We start from the raw sequence: 18,605 nt of genomic DNA on the forward strand, positions 1-18,605 counted from the left end.
GAGAATGGAAACCTCTTCTTAAAGAAGAAAACACATGATACCCGAAATCAGTCTTCCTTTTGGAGGGGAACAGTTTTAATTTAGTAAAACTAAGGAAGCACACAGAATTTATGTTACCCAAGTGCCGCAAATTATGATTTGGAATGCAACATAGAACTTTCTTCGCTGTATCACAGAACTGAAAGTCTCAATTCAGGGCACCAGGCCGTACCCTGGACTTCTTCTTAGGTTGTCTATCTCAAAGACGCAGGGAGATAGGACCACACTCCAAAGTATAGTCATTTCTCTTTCAAAATAAAAATTCTAAGCCCATATTTGTATGGTTAAGATCTGTTAGTGTGATTTGGGCTGCATCGGGTCATAAGCATAGCTACTATAGAACTTACTGGTTGTCAGAGGTTCATCGATTGACTGTGTTTATTATTAATTGCTTAAGATGCAAGAAACTCAGTGAATCTTCAGGTTTTTCTTCCACACCTAATGGAAAAGGGTCCTGTTTTTACATTAAAAAAAAAAATCCATTTCTAGCAATAAAAACAGCAGCTTGCTTGTCTTGCTTTCAGAACAGCTTAATATAGATGCTAAATTTCTGAACCTAAACTGGATGAAAACTTGGCTTTGACAAAGAAGCAAGAACAAAGCAAATTCGGCAATTCTAGTTGAGCTTGGGCTTTGGACAAGTCAGCCCAAATCAAACTTAAATTTTAGTGTGTACCAGGCACCATCCTGAAATTCTGATTTAGCTACTCTGGGGTGGTGTTCAGAAGTCATCATTTCAAACCAGCACCCAGCTGGGTGAAATACTGGTCTTAATAATCAACAATAATAAGTGGGGGTTCTTTCATAGGTGGCTTTTCTTCATGTAGTTCTCAGTTCACTATGATTTAACTTTGCAAAGACCCCTTTCTTATTCTACTTAAAATCCCCCCGCCCCCTCTCCCCTCTCCCCATACCGGAGTCCGGGAGCAGAACTGGTAGGCTACAGAGTGTAAGTGACACGAACTCAAACACTGGCAATGCTCGCTGCGTGCTAGCCCTGCCCTTGGGGCCTCAGCTGTACGAGCGAAGTTTAGCCTCACAGCTCTGTGAGGTGGGTTCTGTCAGCGAGTACATTATAGAGATGAGGAACCTGAGAAGGAAGGTTAAGTCACCTGCTCATGGCCGTGCTGCTGGTAAGTGATCCGGTGTGGGAAGTCTTCATTCCTAAGTTCTACAGACACACGAGACGCACACGATTTCCCTAAGACTGCCCAGTCGCTCTCCGTGTGGCTTCCCCTCTTACAGCCTCACCCGCATGCCTGAGGATTCCCATTTCTCCTGGCCTTGCTGTAACCAGTATTATCCGGCTCTCTATTTTCTCACCAGTTTTACAGAAACAATGTGACAGCTCTCTGATGATTTACTTTGCATTTCTCTACTCGCAAAGATGAGTATCTTTTCACAGAGGAGCTGCATACGCTTTCTTCTATAAACTGTCCATTCATATCCTTTAGCACGTTTTTCTACTGAATAAATTTTCTTACTGTTTTGCAAAAATTCCTTGTAAACTCTTGACACGAATCCTACGTTTTATAAACACATATTTCCTCCCAATCTATCGCCTTATTTGCAGCTAATACGACAACAGAATCATACTGAACAGACTTAGAACTAGATAAGAAAGCTCAATAAGGTTGCTGGATATAAGTATTAACACATAAATCAATAGCATTCCTACACACAAGTAATAACCAATTGGGAAATGTAACAGAAATAAGTCATGTTCACAGAAACAAAAACTAGTTTACCTGAAATAAGTTAATAAAAGATGTGTGAAACCAGCAGAAAATTGTAAAACGTTATCGAGGAACATTAAAACCCTAAATAAATGGAGGGATAGTTCATGGCTCACAGATTAGAGGATAAACTTTTCAAAACTGTCAATTCTCAAATTGATCTATAAATCCAAAGCAATTCCAATAAAAATACTAATAGTTTTCACTGAATTTGACACACTGACCACAGGGAACATGGAAGAGCTAAGAACAGCTAAGGCAAACTTGAAGAACAAGGTAATTACCTCACTGGATACTAAGACTTATCCAGCTCCATAGTACTGAGGGCAATGTGGTACTGGTTCAGGGCCGAACGACGCACGAGACAGGAGAGGGGACCCGGAAGCGGAGCATGCACATGTGAAACACTGATGGAAGACTAAGGTGGCACTGTGTGAGGTAAAGAAAGACAGGTTGACCCTTTCAGAGAACTGTCACTCTCTTTTGGTTCCAGTACAGGGACAGTGAACAATTTTAAAGGCCACTCGAGAGGTGAGAAAATTGCTGAAAACGGAGTCATGGTGTGTCCCGACGCGGGGCATTCAGTCCTGTGTGGAGGTCTCCCAAGGTCCTGGAGACAAGTTCACGTGCACTTCTTAGGTAGCGTATAACCACCACCCCAGCCAATGACTTACAGGAGACCCCACACAGGTAGTTTTGTACTTCTTCCAATTTAAAGCTCCACAGGCTGGGAGAGAGATTCTGTTTTCAGAAATGGTCCAATGTGAAAAAAGTCATGTCTGAGAATCTATGGAATTCAGTATTAGCACAGAGAGCCCCTTTGGGGGCTGCTCATATATCATCCTCAGAGTGGGGAGATGTAGTTGGAAATAAACCCTTGACCCCTCTCCCCCATCCTTGTTCTGCGATAGAGAAGAGCAACTGAAGCTGATGCAGACAGAAGCTTCTCCTTCCCACCAGAAACCATGCCAACTACTTTAGAAAGGAAAAAAATCAAGTTAGAGGATTTATTTCCAAGTTCATGATAAAATGCACTTTCAAAGTTAAGGATAAAAATGTAAATATGGTAATAAATTATCCTCGCACAGCCTATATTTTTAAGCAATTTATTTCAGTAGAAATATCTCAGAAAACTGTTCTTAAATTCATTTTAAGTTAGCTTATGCAAACACACCAAAGATCTCACACTCACATTTGCATGTTAAACAGAAACAAAAAGTGAGAGAGGAACCAAGCTGCACATCACTCAGGGAAGTCACAGTGCAATCGAGTGCTTAGTCATTAGAGGACCTCAAGTTAATTGGGATAAACAATAAAAATGGCTTGTGTTTTCCTGTACATTGTCATCACTGGACATTTATTCTATAGTCACTTATCTCCTTTAGATTAATTCATGAACAAGTACCCTACCCCCTCCCCCTCCACACACACATTTCAACAGGATGTAAAACACTGAATTTTGTGTTTTACACAAAATTCAAGTACTCAAGGTGTAGAAACTCATGAGAGTCTAGAGACTTCTTATCAGCTACTCTGTCAGACCTAGGAAGTCAATAATTATTGGACTATATTTGTGAACAGTTCTACCAGGTGAAACCTTCAGGGGAAACTTAACATTTGTTACCTGATATCTAAAACACAGCTAATATTGATTAAATTTTCTGCTTGTCTATTAAAAACAAAGTTTAATCCCAAAGCACTCCAATTATGTGTTCCTTTAATCTCACCACTATTTTGCAGTCTAAATGACTAGAATCAAAATTTAAATTCTGCTAATAACTAACACTCAAGGACCAGTTAACCTGTCATGTGGCTATGTTTACCTGCCTGCTCTGGAACACACAAGCCCCTTCAAAAATTTTGAAACCAGCGTCTTCACTCAGTTGAGTAACAGTAGTTCCAGATCTTGCAACAATCCCCGAAAAGCAAAACGTTCCCAAGCTTTGCTTTTACTGGGAAAGCTAGGACAGTCTCTTACTTTCCCTTTAATTTATATGTTAGAGTTGTTTTCAGTTTCCTGCCATGGTATTTTCAAGTAAACAGTAACTGGTAGGTTAAGTGAGTGCCTGTTTGTTCTGAGTCTTATTTAAATATAAGAATGAACCAAACTAAATCTTATTTCTGGTCAGAGAGACTCTCATTACACGATTTCATCAGCTTTAATAAAACCCAAACATTCTTTTTGGCTGTATCATATTCTTTCAAAGATTTTGTGAAAGGCCTTATAACTAAGTCTATGCTTAAAAAAAATCAACAGCCCAAAATGAACTCAGCAGATGGCTGCTCTTCAGAGTTGTTCTTAGGAGTGCTCATCTACAGGTGGATTTGGGTGGATTTATTTTTAATCTCCTGCCCTGGAAGGAGGGAAAGAGCAGGGAGGGAGCCTGGCTAAAAGACTGAAAACCAAAGAGGACTGCAATGCTACAATTACCTGGAGGGGTCCGCACAGACTTTCCGAGCCCTGCTGTGAGAAGGAGTCAGCTGTGAGAGAGGGACAGCACACACTCCTGAAATACAGGAGCTAAGAGGGCAAATGGTTGTTGTCATACTCCATGCCCTCGAATTGGTCTACAAATTGGTAAGGCACTGACCAAGTTTTCCCCACACTACAACTTGAGATACCGGTGTAATGAAATTGTTTTCAATAAGCTTAAGAGTTTGCACGCACAGATACCTTTCATTAGGATCTTCTGAACAGAAAAAAACACACAGTCACTTTAGACACAAGCCATTTTTAGGGGAGCAAAAGCAAAAAGTACTTCAATCATTTTGAAAAGGATGACTTCCAATGGAGAATAATTATCCTCAATGTGATTAAATGTTTGTACCTCAAAACTTAGAAGAAAACAGAATACCACTCTGGCTGTAAAATCATACATTTACTATGTTTAAAAGGAATAATACAAAAGGAGAGAGAGAAAATAAAAGCAACCCCTAAAAGGTCACTGGGAAGTCAGCCGAACCTCACCACTGGCTTTATGTCGTCTATTCACGCGACAGCGGCATCACTGTCCCACGGAGCCACAGTCCAATTCATCTTTGTTTCCAAAAAGGGATCCAATTATTTCAAAAGCCTTTGAAGCAGAGGATTTCTTTTATTAAAGATTATCTTCTGTTAAGCAACACTGGTACCCCTTGTTTGCAGAAGAAGATAATATGGTGGTTTAAAAGCTGCTTGGCAAGGAATGTGCCTCAAAAAAAAAAAAAAGCAACAACAGGAGGAAACTCAACAGTGGATATATTCTTTTAAAAAGTTAATGGATTAAATCTATTATTATTATTGACTTCCAATTAATAAGATGCCCTATAGTTTTGTTTTCAGTAGTAAAGGCATATAGCTTACAGATAGATCTAAGCTAAAAAAAAAAAAAAAAAAGACTTCTGCTCAAGTCATTTGGCAAGGAAAGTTCTAGTAATCTGAAGAGATCAACAGGCTAGGCTAGGCTGCTCTGAGAGGGCCCCAGTTTCAACTAATACATAGTGTGTGCACACTAGAGACTGTAAACATTCTTCCTTCTAGAATAGCGCTCCTTGGTCTCCTTTACAAATCTCCTAGAAGAGGAATAAAGCCACTTATAAAAACTTTGCCTCTATAAACACCCCAATTCTTGACACACAGAAAGACCAAATGCCGAGACGGTCCCTAGAAGGTAGTGCAGCAGTCATGGGTTTTCCACAGGAAAAACGTGTCATTGAAGCACATGCCTAGGGAGGAAAAAATACTCCAACTCAAACTGTTTGGATCCCTTTTTGTAACGTTTACACAAACAATATTTACATAGTGAAGAAAACAAAATGGGAAGGTGTGTTTGATCAGTTCTCTTTCAATTCTCACAGTTTGGAGGTTACAGTAGAAAAAGAAGACCTCTGAAAAAATAAGCAGTGCCCAAACACAGAGGGGACATGAAACCAAAAACAGTGCTCCGGAAGGTCATTATGCAGTTATTTTTACAGTTATATTTTAAAAACTGGTATGTTACTTCCATATGAAAAATAAGCTTCCATGTTCAAATAAAATGTTAAATGACATGTATCTCAAATTGTATTTTGGCTAATATTATATGCTACTCACCAAGCCGTATAATATGACAGTCATTATGCTTATCATAAACCAGCTAAAATTTAAATTATCATTTCTATGAGTTCTTCTCGGCTAGGAGAGAAACAAATGAACTTAATAATGATGGAAATTTCAAGCTTTTGAGTCACCGATTTACTAATTTATAAAGGGTAGGTCTAATAAAAGGGAAATAAACTCATCAGCCCACTAATAAACTACCTAAATATTTAATATATTTTAGTGACATCTTTTCTTTGCTTGAATTGTTAGGTATCATTTGGTGTGCTGTAGATCAAAAATTCACCTACACTATTTTAATCCACTTCACTTACTGGTTTCCATTTGCTTCAATGCTAAAATAATCGTAAAAAGCAATGACTAATCTTTTGAATGAACAAATTTGAAGACAAAGAAACAATGGTGACTCCAGCACAGCTCAGTCAGAGGCCACAATTCTATATATGGACTATTTACCAAATTTGAACACTATTCTTACTCTGCAAGCTTCCATTAATGTTTAGAACTGAAAATATCAAACACATCTTCCAGTTTAGCTCCCTCTTTGGCAAAACTGTGTAACGTCAGGCTCTGACTTCCAGTTGCATATCTCCACAGATACGGTTAACCTATGACATACCTACTTTAGCTTATTTACGACAAACAAAATAACGATAATAAAAAATCCACAGGGGTCTCATCCACAACATTTTTAAAAAAGCACATACACTGTTAAAAACACTTATTTCTGAAGAGAAATGAACAAATTAAAGAATTTAAAAAATGCATAACAAAAGTAAGATGTGCAAGGTCTACACAGTAATACTGCTGGCTACGCGGATGGTGTCTTTCTATGCACCCAAAGTGGGCTAAGCTCAGGAGGTCATTCATGGGAAAATCATTCAGCACAAGCAACACGCTGCCCTCTTTAGCCCGTGTCATTTTCCACAAAACCAGAAATAATGGTATTTCTAACTGTGCTATATGAGAAAAATATCTGAACTCTTAATATCCTTTGAAACAGAAAACTAAATTTAAAAACTTAGCACTCTGAAAAAGCTCTTTTACTTCCCTTTGGATAGATTACTAGCTAATTATTCTGTGGGCAACACTTCCTATTTAAATTTTAAGGGTGAAATACTTATGAGAAAAAAAGTGTAACATTTTCTAACAACACAAATGTGAGAAATTTTATGTGAAGACCAAAGTAACAGAAGTCTATGAGAAGATATTAGTCACAAAGCAATTCTCACGCTGGGCCACTGCTGAAACTTATGTCTCATGAGTTTATAACATCCAACACATACCCTTTTTCAAATGCCCGTTTTTGTTAAAACTCTAAGGCATCTCACTTTCAAACTTTTTCCTTTTGGTAATTCACCATTTATCTTGGATATTAAATGCATTATTGCATAGAAGCGCTCTTACAAAACTGCTTGGTCAACTACTGACAAAATACGGTTTCAGAGTGGGGACCAGTATCTGTATGTATGCATGTAAGTTTTCAGAAAAATGTCTTGCAATAAAGGAAAGCTGGATAAGGAAAGATTCCCAGAATCTCAACCTTTCACCTTTTTCCCTTTTAAAATTATTTTGTATGCCTTCTAAGAAAATGCATACAAACATATGTGGAATCTTTTTAAAAATGTGATCCTTGGACCTCATATTGAACAAAATAATGAAAATGAATAATTAAAAAAACTGGCATTATGCACATTAAACACTGTAAAAGAAAAATACCCTGATGAGATATCAATAGATCACCTTGATGATAAAAATCACCCGTGGCTGGTAGAAGGGATAATCCAATTAACTTGTAAAATGTAATTACTGCAAAAGTCTCAGAACAGTTTAAGTTGGGCTTCCCGTTCCCTCCGAGGCAGATCTGTGGTACAGGATGAATCACTGTAGCAAGGCTACACGTCAACCTGGTTTAAAAAAACCGTGTTTTCCGGAGCCCACTTGAAAAAAGTGTCTGGCATGTGAACACTCAGCCTTTATACCTCCTGCAGGAAGTAATGTTCCCCATACAGTACTAAATTTCAGAAGTTTAGTGTTTAAAAATATCTTCCCTCATCCAAAACCAAACAAAAACCCTCCCGAAGTCCCAAACAAAGCCCAACAACTCCCATTATAACATTTCTAATTCCTACACTCTTTCTGTAAGAAAGCGAGTGAGGCTGCGGACTCACGGAGGCTGAGCAAACCTTTCAGGTAGGCTGCTGGTAGAATCCTGCTACTTAAGAGTATCTGTACACCTTGGTGCAAAACCAGCTCCTGACCTAACCCACTAGAAATATGTTTTTCCTTTTTACAGTGTATCTAAAAACGGCGATTCCCCCCTCCAAAATTAGTACCAAGTTAAAAGAAATGCAAATTAGCTACGATCTATTCCAAGCACAGCACCGCCAGAAGATTCACACACACTATTTGGTGTTTCATGTTGGTTTTCCTTTCATTCTTTTAAGGCAGTGGTTTCCACAGGTCAGTTCAGAGATAAGAAGCATGGTCCATGGCAGTTTGTTTTGCAACTCCGATTTGTTCTCTGGGAATGTCTCACTTCATTCCCTGACATTAGTGCTTTTTTGGTTCAGAACTCCAAAGGCTGAGACAGAACCTTGGGGCTCTTCCTGGCACAGGATTGGTATTTAGCTGGCGCTCTGTCATCAGGTCCTTGCTCTCACTTTGGAGCAACAGTTCCCCTCTCTTCTTTCTTAGGCCTTTACTCAAAAGTCATCAAGTTTGTAGGAACCTAAAAAAATATAAGCATTACAAACTGAGAGTATTTAAAAAGTTGTTTTTCAAAGTACTATTTCTTATCTTTCTTTAAGTAAGCCCAAATATTAAAATCTCTCTGACCTAAAAATATCTTTTTTAAAAAGGAATGTGATAGAAGGTACTGCAATCATTTATGAGTCATGAATAAAACAGGCTGGGGCATTTTTGGAGGAAAAATCACTGAGATGAGTTAATACTCTCTAATAAACTGAAATTGGAAGGGAGAAAGGGTGAAGACAGCATGTGTTCTGTCGACACAAGGCCTCAGTAGAGAGATACTCATTGAGTGAATAAATGAAGGAGAAAAGAAAAAGTGTGGCTATAGTAGGGTGAAATTCCAGACAAACGTGCTTGGCATCACTTATTTTCTCATTTACATGTATTAGAATGAATCTGTACAGGCAAATTTTCAAATCCAGCACAGATAATTTTATAGCAAATACTACTAAAAATTTCTTTGTGAAATCATGAAAATTAAATATGAAAAAATAAAACTCATTGTTAGACAAGTTCTGGAAAATAAATAGGTAATAGAAAAATTTGCTGCTTATAGACTGGATCAAATTTAATTTGATTTCTTTACAAGTCTGATATTCAACAATAAGTCTTTGAAATAGAATATTTTTATTTTTAAAAAGTAGTTGATGAGTCCTCTAGTCAAGGACTAAAAAAACGTTCTTAACCTTTGCTACCTGTTTTCCAAAGTTGTGCTGATAGAGCTATTCATACATCAGTGGTCATTTCTCTGTCCTTTAAAACAGCTTGACAGTTCTCTTTAGCAATCGTCTTTTGAAAACTTAACATACTAAAAAAAAAAAAACATCTCCTACACATGTCAGTTTCTGAATGAAAAATTATTTTACCTGAATTATAAATCAAATACAATGCAAATGCTCAAGTGCTTACCTTAAAGTATAAATTCTTAGGTCTGGTTATAAGAAACCCATATTTAAATAAAGTAAAAATTTTATTTCCTCTTAAGTTCCCTGCATGTGATTTAAGGTGTATTTGAGTCAATTAATTTTCTACTAGAAAATTTCAAATTTCATAGCTTCTATTTATAAATTTGCTACTACTCTGATTCTTGCAAAATATGGAAACAAATAAAAACCATTTATACACATTTGGTTGACTTCTTTAGCAGGAAGGTCCACTAATACAGTAAAAGAAATTGAGCCTCTCTGCTGGTGTATATGCAGTATCTAGACCAATCTTGAAATTGGCGATTTTTAAAAAATGACACTTAGTACTTTAAGCTACATTTAAAGAAAATATATAGCATGGACTTGAGTCCTAGACAGTGTAGTCTAGGCAAAAGAAGGTCTGTTTCTTTCATTCTGCCCCAGACACTAACTTGACAAGGGCAAGAGAGTAGTTTTTGCTCTATGGCATTTCATGTCCTTCATAGAGGTGCTAAAGGTGGTCCCAAATACTGCTATTAGTCTTTTATATATTTTTGAAATAAAAATAACAAGGCCCATTCCAATGATACTTAAAAAGAATGGAGCTAAAGGATGAAGAAAGTTTGTATCTCAGGTCCAGCACTTTTCACTTGTTTGACCCTGTCTAGGTCACTGGGCATCGCTGAGCCTTTGATGCCTCCTCTGTTATGAAAGGAGGAATACGAAAGGAGGTCTTGATACCACAGGGTGGAAAGTACTTTTATAAGCTTTATAAACTTAGATAGTACTTTATTCAAAATTAGCTAAAGATGTAGAGTTCCAGCTTCAGAGTCTTTGCCCTTTCTGTTCCTTCTACTGGATCTCTGTTGCCCTAATCTTCACATGGCCATTCCTTCTTCTCATCCATGTCAATGTCACCTCCTTGGGGAGATCTTCGCTGCTCGCTCCTACTTATTTAAAGTTGTCTCTACTTCTATCACTCTACATCACATAATTCTATTTTGCTTTCTTTATATAGCTTTCACTATTTGCAATTTTATTTGCTCACTTGTTTATTGCCCGTCTCCTCACTAAAATGTAGGTTTCATGTCTTGTTGACTACTGTCGACAAGAATAAAAACAAAACCACTTGCCTACTTCATTCAGAAAGTCAGTCTAGTTACTTACTTCTCTTTGGGCCTTTTTTAAATGTATGCTCGCGTTATGGACGATATGAGGGTTGAGAGGAATGCTCACCTGTTGTTTGTTACTTTGGCAGGCGGCACTCAGATGCTTAAACCACAGCGTTGCATTCATCCTACTGCCAGCTTGAAACTTGTATGAGTTTCCTAAAATTATCAAAAACAAGGGAAAAATAATTAAAATTTAAGGACTTTGACATACAGTAATTCTGCAGCTACCAAAGAGCAATATAAAACATGACTAGAGCTCCCAGTTTCAGAATTCTATTTCGCTAACACGTGATTTTCCAATACAGAGTTCTCTGTGCTACATTTATGTGACATCATTTATGTGACATTTGTGTGACAACAGAAAGCCACTGTTTTGCTGTTTATGAAGTGGAAGAGAAGTAATTTTGTCTCTTTAAATGTTCTTTAGAGGAAAGTACATCTAAATAAAATTATTTGGCTTCTCTAGATTTTATGTGTGGATGAGAGTGCAGAATATCGGTTATCAATACTACTTAGATGATCTAACTATTAGATGTTAATATGAAGAGTCTACAGGCCAAAATGCTTTAGATGTTTAACACTTAGACATTAGCTATTTAATGTGATTAAATATCAATCAGCCAACCTCAATACCAGCTATGTCTTTAGTTTTTAGTTACATCTGTCAAAATTATTAATTTCCAGGTTTTTTGAGTGCTTTTTGAGAAAATCTGACGAGGCACCTTTTTCTCTTTTAGATAATTAGAAAGTCATCTGTATTGTGTATTTAGTAGACCTTATATTGACCAATAATAAGGATTTTTATAAGTTACATATATATTGACCAATAATAAGGATTTTTATAAGTTATATATATTAAGGTAATAAACTGAGAAAAGGATTCACGTTCTATAGACTGCCCTAAGTTAAGCTTTATTCCCTTTTTTCATTAACCTACGTTCTTTTTTATTTCCCAATTTTTACCAACTTCTACTTTCCTTTATTAACTGCATTCAATGACCCAGAAGCCTGATCTATACCTGGGCATTACACAGCTTTCCTTTGAGATTTTAACAAAGAACTTTTTCACTTTTAGAAGCAATAGTTTTCCTTCCTTCCTTCCTTCCTTCCTTCCCTCCCTCCCTCCCTCCTTCCCTCCCTTTCTCCCTCCCTCCCTCCCTCCCTCCTTTCATTTATTGTGGTGACAATTGTTAATGAAATTACATAATTTCAGGTGTACAATTCTGTATTACATCATCTATAAATCCCATTGTGTGTTCACCACCCAATAGTTTTTCTTTATCAAATGTTTAATTATTCAAATAATACTGTTTTGCTGGCTGAACTCAGATGAAGATCAATCTAAACAGAAGGCATTTCTACAATTAAGCTGGCCACAAGTGATATTGTCTATATCCAACATATTTTGCTTAAGTTTTTACTTACACCATAATTTCCTAAAAGCAGAATATCTGTTGATATAAAATACATTCTGAATAGAGGTCAAAATGTAATTGTACAGTCAATAAAAGATAATATAATATTTCCATTGTGAGTTGCCGGAGTGGAAGATTCTGGGCAGATATGAAGGAATTTCCTTTCTGGCTTCCTCTGTGGTGTTTATCGACAGCTGGCAGTTGTTTTAAGGGAAGAACAGCAGTCACATTAGGCTCTATTCTGACGACCACTTGAGGTCTCCCTACAGGCCTGGGCAGGGGGTATGATGATTCCATACAGCCCACCCTCCAGTTTCTTTAATCCACTTAAAAAACTCCTATGGTCAATAGCCAATAATTTTATTCATAAATATTTTATAAGCAAAGTATTATAATTAAAATTATACTTCTTCGGAAAGTGCTTTGAGTCAAGTAAGCAATTTAATTAAAAGTAATGGAACAAAAATCATTTAAAGGACAACCTCCATCACATTCAGAACTGAAGAATAATAACTTAATTCAGGGTATGAACGAAGGGTACTGCATATATGGCAAATCTCTGAGATTTTAAAGTAACAGCAGCTTCCAGATTCTCAAATTCCCTTCTTCCCTCCTGCCCTTTCTGGTTATTAGTTCTCTAGGGATTACTTGGGCTTTTAATTTCAAGCTTATGCTCCTGCAGCAAAGAAAATAAGCTTGTTAAATAAGCTTATTAAATCAACAATAGATATTAACTGACATTTAAAATACTGGTATCATTACTATACATGATGTGACAGAAGGATTTCCCAAGAGATAAAACTACACAAACCTTCCCCAGGTCGAGTAATTCAGTTCAACTAGGTTTTGGCTTATCAAAAGTTATGTACACACAGCAGCACCTCAACCTCTAGTTACTCTAAAGGTTCACCTTTCTCAGAGTCCGTCAGCAGGAAGAGATCTGGATGATGTGGGTCATCAGCCATCATCACCATCCATCCTACCACAGATACATTCTTATTGGATGTTGATTTGAACTGAGAGATAAAAAGATAATTAATGGTTATCTTTATGGTTCATCTTAAGCAAAATTTAAGTGTCAAAGATCATATTTTCAGTTTCTCCTAGTGAGAGATGAGATTTGTGGCGTGACTCTGGTCAGGTCTACTCTGGGCCTTTTACCATAATTCCATCGAGGCACGCCCTCTTTAGATAGCCTCCTGCTTTCCAGATCTTTCTCAGCTTCAACTCTTCATCAACATCTAACTGTCCTGGTGTTCACTCCCAAAGAGCATGATTTGTTAGTGGATTGATAGATTCATCTATGTTGTTCTGTATTACTGTGCTATCCCTCATCCTTTCTTATAGGAAACACACTTGCACTTTAATAGAAGTATTATTTTTCCTCAGCTTTATCGACATATAACACTGTTTAAGTTTAAGGTGTACAATGTAACAGGAGTTTTATCTTAAACCTGATGGTTTAATAAACCAGCAGTATTATCAAACAAATCTTAATAATATATTCTTACTTGTATTTCTAAAAAAATTCTTAGCATGCTTGTTACTTTTCTGGTTTTTGTAAAGTTACACTTTAGTAATGAAAAAGTGGCTGCTATAAAAGAACAGAAAGTTAGGTTAATCTCATGCATGAACAAAATAAAAAAGATAGACATTAAATAAAATATTGGCAATCTGAGTCTAACAGTATGTAAAAAAGCTAATACATGATGACCAAACTGGATTTATCCTAGGAATGTGAGGCTGGTTTAATGTTAAAAGTCAATTAATGCAGCTAAATTGGGTTTATTTCAAGAAAGCATGGTTAGTTCAACTTCAGAAAAATTATTAAAGTAAATCATCATATTAACAGATTAAGAAAGAAAAATATATGATCAACTCAGGTGATGTAAAATAAAAGCATTTGCTAAAATACAATGCATAATTGTGATAGACTAGGAATAGAAGGGAACATCCTAATTCACTAACAGTACCTACGAAATAAACAAGAAAACTCACAAAAACCAAACCAAAGCAGGAAAGAGAAAAGAAAAACAAAAAAACCCTGCAACACAAATACTTAAGGGTAAAATGCTAAAAACATTTCAAAATCAGTATTAAGATAAGGATGCCCACCATTGCTACCTTCATTCAATTGAACTGGATGACCTAGTCAGTTCAATAAGGTAACAAAAAAGTAAAAAAAAAAGTGAGGAAGAAATAAAACTGCTATTACTCACTCGCAGATGGTATTATCTACCTGAAAATCCACCCAAATCTACCAAACTAATAAGGAACGTTAGCAAGGATGCTTGGAAAAGATCACTATGAAAGTCAACTGGAATTATATGCACTAGACATACAAAAGTCATTTATAAGCAAGGTATCTAGGAACAAATGTAACAAAAGACACACTGGAAATTATAACAGTTAAAAGACATTCAAGAAGACCTAAATCAATGGAGAAATACTATGAGATGAAGAAAAAGATTTGGTGTGGTAAGGATTTCAATTATCCTAAATTGAGCTATATAGATTCCAGTAGGGTTTTATGTGGAACTTGAGAAGCTGATTCTAAAATTTATATGCAAGAGCAAAGGACCAGAACTAGCCAGACTGCCCATCACAAAAACAATACTAATTTAAATTCCTGTGAACAGTGGATGCAGCCTATGTTTTCCTATACCATGGCCAATGCTATGTTACCAGTCTTTAAAATTTTTGCCTAATAGCCAAAAAAGGGCATCCTCTTTAATCTGTATTTTTAAGAACGAGCGAGGTTGATCATCTTTTCATGTTTATTAGCCACTTATATTTCATTTTCTGTATATCTCTCCCCTTTCCATTTCTCTATTGTTCTGTTTTATTCCTTCTGACTTATATATGCTACAGATTTTTCAGGTGCAGTCTTGGTTTTCAAAATTTAACTAATCAAACAATATTTATTCATTCCTTACCATATAGTGATAGGTTCAAACATATCTGTAAAAATTTTTTACAATGAATGCACAATACACTTTCATTAAAAATATTTTAGAATGTTTTCATTTTAAAACGTTCAAAAATACAGACATAACAAAATAATAATCCCTCTTCCCTTTCCCCAGTTCCTCTACCTTCCCAAGCCTACTCTGCTGCTCACAGGCAAAAAATGTATACTTTAGAACAAAAATATAGGTGTGTAGGCTTCCAGATTTCTTCCTTCTGCATTTACATACATATATGAAGTGTATTTTCATTAGTGATTTTTTTCTCCTCCAGTTTTTTATTTTGATGAGGCTGAAACTACACAGAAGCTAGAAAAAAATGCTACAATGATTACCACATATCTACATCTTGCATTTGCTCGATCTCTTTGAACATTTAAATGCAAGTTGCAGACATCACAACATTGAACCCATTCAACATAACATGAATCTCCTAAGAACATATTCCTGTACAACCACAATGTACTATCTTAAGAAATTTAATAGATACAATCATATAAAGTCCATATTAAAATTTCTTCAATTGTCCCAATTATGACTTTTATAGTTTTTTAAAGGAAATGAACTCCAGGATTTAACCAAGGTAACCTAGGTTGCATTTACTTGTCAAGACTCTTTAGTCTCTTTAATCTATAAAAGTCCTCCTCTCCCCAACCTACTCTCAAATTTTGGTCTTCAGAATCCAAGCTAGTTATCTTGTAGAATGTCCCACAATCTGGATTTGATTGCTTCCTCATGATTAGATTCAGGTTAAATTTTTGGAAATAATACTACATAGGTGGTGCTGTGTTTATATAGCAGATTTTAATCCTTTATCTGTTGCTTATGTATAGCCAATATTTTCTTCCAATTTGTATTTCAATTTTGTTTGAAAAGAATTAAAAATTTTTTTTCCTTCATTGCTTTTATTCTGCACCATTATCTCTTCTGACCTAAAATGATACTAAGTGTAAACATGGACCTTTCTCTATATCCTCAAAAAACATGAGGATTACAGTCTGTTTCCTTGGCACTCGATTTGATTTCCTCACGGCCCACTATGTTCTAATTTCTGAACATTTCATGTACATGATTTATCAGAAAACTTATATAATTAAAAAACCCAAACTATCATAGTATGTATGCTATTAGTAAAGTAGCAATGTCAAACACAAAAAGACATTTAACATGTGTAATAGATGACAAATTTAGTTACCTTATCAATTTTCTAATTTGGATTCTTCATAATCAAAGTTAGGGAAAAAAAAACATTTTATTTTGAATAACTACTTCTCTGCAATCATCAAGTAAGTGAAATCCAGCCAAGTATCTCAAAGTGGCTATGTGAACAGTTAACTATATCTGAAGACAAAGGATTTTTAACTGAGCTACAACTTTTTCTTTCCCCTTTGAGTACAGCAATACTAACCAGAGGCAATTACTCTACAAAAAACTTCAGTGAAACTAACGTGTGTAATATTCTTGGGTATGAGGTCAATATAGTCAATTTGACCAGAATTAAAAAACAAAACAGTCCTTTACCTCAATGCGAGGACTCCATTTAAAAAAACTGTAACTGGGCAAAAAGGCCCGTGCTTAAGAATTTATGTGATTCCACTCAGATACTGTTAAAAAATGAGGCAATGTGTCGTTTCAGTAAACATACACGGTAAACTCTAAAGAAAAGCCAGGCAATGATTAACACGAAACTCAGGACAGTGACTGGTTGTGGGTGTGGCTGATAAAGAAAGAGGTGATGGTATCAATGGCAGTTCCCATTCATTTAAACCAAACAATGTACTTACATACCTTTGGTGTGACTAAAGGGTTAAACTGGGAGAATAAAGCATTATGCAGTGTCATTGGGTAATTTAGAAGCATTAAAGGGACTTATTTTTTATTTTTATTTTTTAGTGGCTTATCTTTCCTCAGTATGGTAAACCACTTAATTCCCCCACAAAATACATGATTTAGAAATAAAATTCCTCTCAAAGAGGTTTTATTAATGCAACACAGAAAATTATTCTTTCAAACATATATCACTGGCACATAAAGTCAAAACAGCATGCAAGAAAGATTTATAGAAAGATTCTACATTTGGAGAAACAAGCAGAGAAGCTTAAGTAATATGAAGCCCAAGGAAGTGGACCATAATAACCTCGGTAACTATTATCCCTCTTCACTGCTGGGAAAATCCCTCAATCAGAGGTTGAGGTGGAAAGTTCTTTAGATGATGTTTGCAATTTTTCACATTTTACACATTAGGAACCAAGACTCCAAGGCAACAGTTCTCAACCATTTTCTGAATAAGACAGACAGGTTTGGGAAGGCTTTGATGCCAAGATAGATATTTCTAATGTGCAGTTTTGACATTTGCAATGGAAAAATAGCATTCAAAAAAGAAACTTCAAAATATGGAAGTTATTCCAAGACTTTCCTTGTAATGGTCGTACTAAACAAAAATAATTCCATTACAATGCTCAATAGAATATGGAAAAAAAATCCAAACTGTTACTTCCCATTAGGATTACTTTCTTTAAAGAGGTTGTGAAATTATGCTAACAATTTAGAGGAAGAATACTTACATGTTTTCTTTCTGTAGCCTTTAGAGATTTGGCAGCATAGTAAAAAAGTTGTGTCCCACACAAAGCTGCCCAATATTTTGTCCAGGATGCTACCTGCAGAGGACAAACACATGAGTATACTACTGAAACGCTACTGGCATCTCGGTTTCTTTACTTTCTTAGTGTCAATGATCTCTAGCTTTGCTCCACTCCAGCCATTTTAGCCTAACCTTAGAGGATATCACTTCTGAAATCTTTATCTCAAATACTCCTATCACTTCCACTGAATATACTCTACCAGTACTTTCATTTAGATAATTATGGATCTCATCAAGAATCCTACCACTTTTTAATATTATCTAGTATTGCCACGGCCTCCTGATACCATATCCTCCCCCTCTCCTTTCTTTGTATTTAGCCTATGTTGCATGGTCCGGCACTATACCCACTCTCTTCCAAACACTTTAATGTCACTGCCCTGCTCCCTGATATAACCCCAACCCCAGTTAAACCTAACCATCTTTTCTTCTCCAACTACACTTTCTCCATCGATCATGTATCTCATCCAGGCCCATATTTCAAATACTGTCTTTATGCTACTGACTCCCAAATCTCTATCTCTGGCCAACATCTCTCTGCTGACTTTCTGAACTGTATTTTAAAAAGCCAAACTGATACCTTCCCTTAAATATCTAATAAGCATATCAAACTGAACTTGGCCAAGACTTACCTGCTCCCTTTTCTCTATTTCAATAAATGTCCCCAACATTCACCCAGCTCAGTCCAAAACCCAGAAGTGATCTCCACTTCCACTCTTTCTCTTATACATCACATCTAACACATCATCAAGCAACCCTGGCCTCTGTGACTTCATTTCTCCCACCTCCTCCACTTTCAATGCTTCAACTACACAGGGCTTCTTGTCTCCTGAAGTCGAGTTCCTCCTATGGCCAGCTCACCTTTTTCATTCAGAGCTCGGCTCAGATGCCTTGCTATG

At 36.3% G+C, this 18,605-nt stretch overlaps 1 protein-coding gene across 2 annotated transcripts in view; it reads right to left on the reverse strand.

Moving 5' to 3' along the window:
* Window positions 1-2,874: 2,874 nt before the first annotated feature.
* Window positions 2,875-18,605, reverse strand: part of RALGPS2 (Ral GEF with PH domain and SH3 binding motif 2) — a 131,051-nt gene continuing 115,320 nt past the window's right edge. For both annotated transcript variants that reach the window (XM_081026133.1, XM_081026132.1), the window contains 4 exons: window positions 17,630-17,722; window positions 13,010-13,115; window positions 10,749-10,840; window positions 2,875-8,584 (listed from right to left, as the gene is read on the reverse strand). In XM_081026133.1, coding sequence (XP_080882259.1) covers window positions 8,555-8,584; window positions 10,749-10,840; window positions 13,010-13,115; window positions 17,630-17,722 — 321 coding nt within the window. In that variant the 3' untranslated portion in view covers window positions 2,875-8,554. The remainder of the gene's footprint in view (window positions 8,585-10,748; window positions 10,841-13,009; window positions 13,116-17,629; window positions 17,723-18,605) is intronic.

Source organism: Rhinolophus hipposideros (genome assembly GCF_964194185.1).
Source record: "Rhinolophus hipposideros genome assembly, chromosome: 19".
Lineage (NCBI taxonomy): Eukaryota > Metazoa > Chordata > Mammalia > Chiroptera > Rhinolophidae > Rhinolophus > Rhinolophus hipposideros.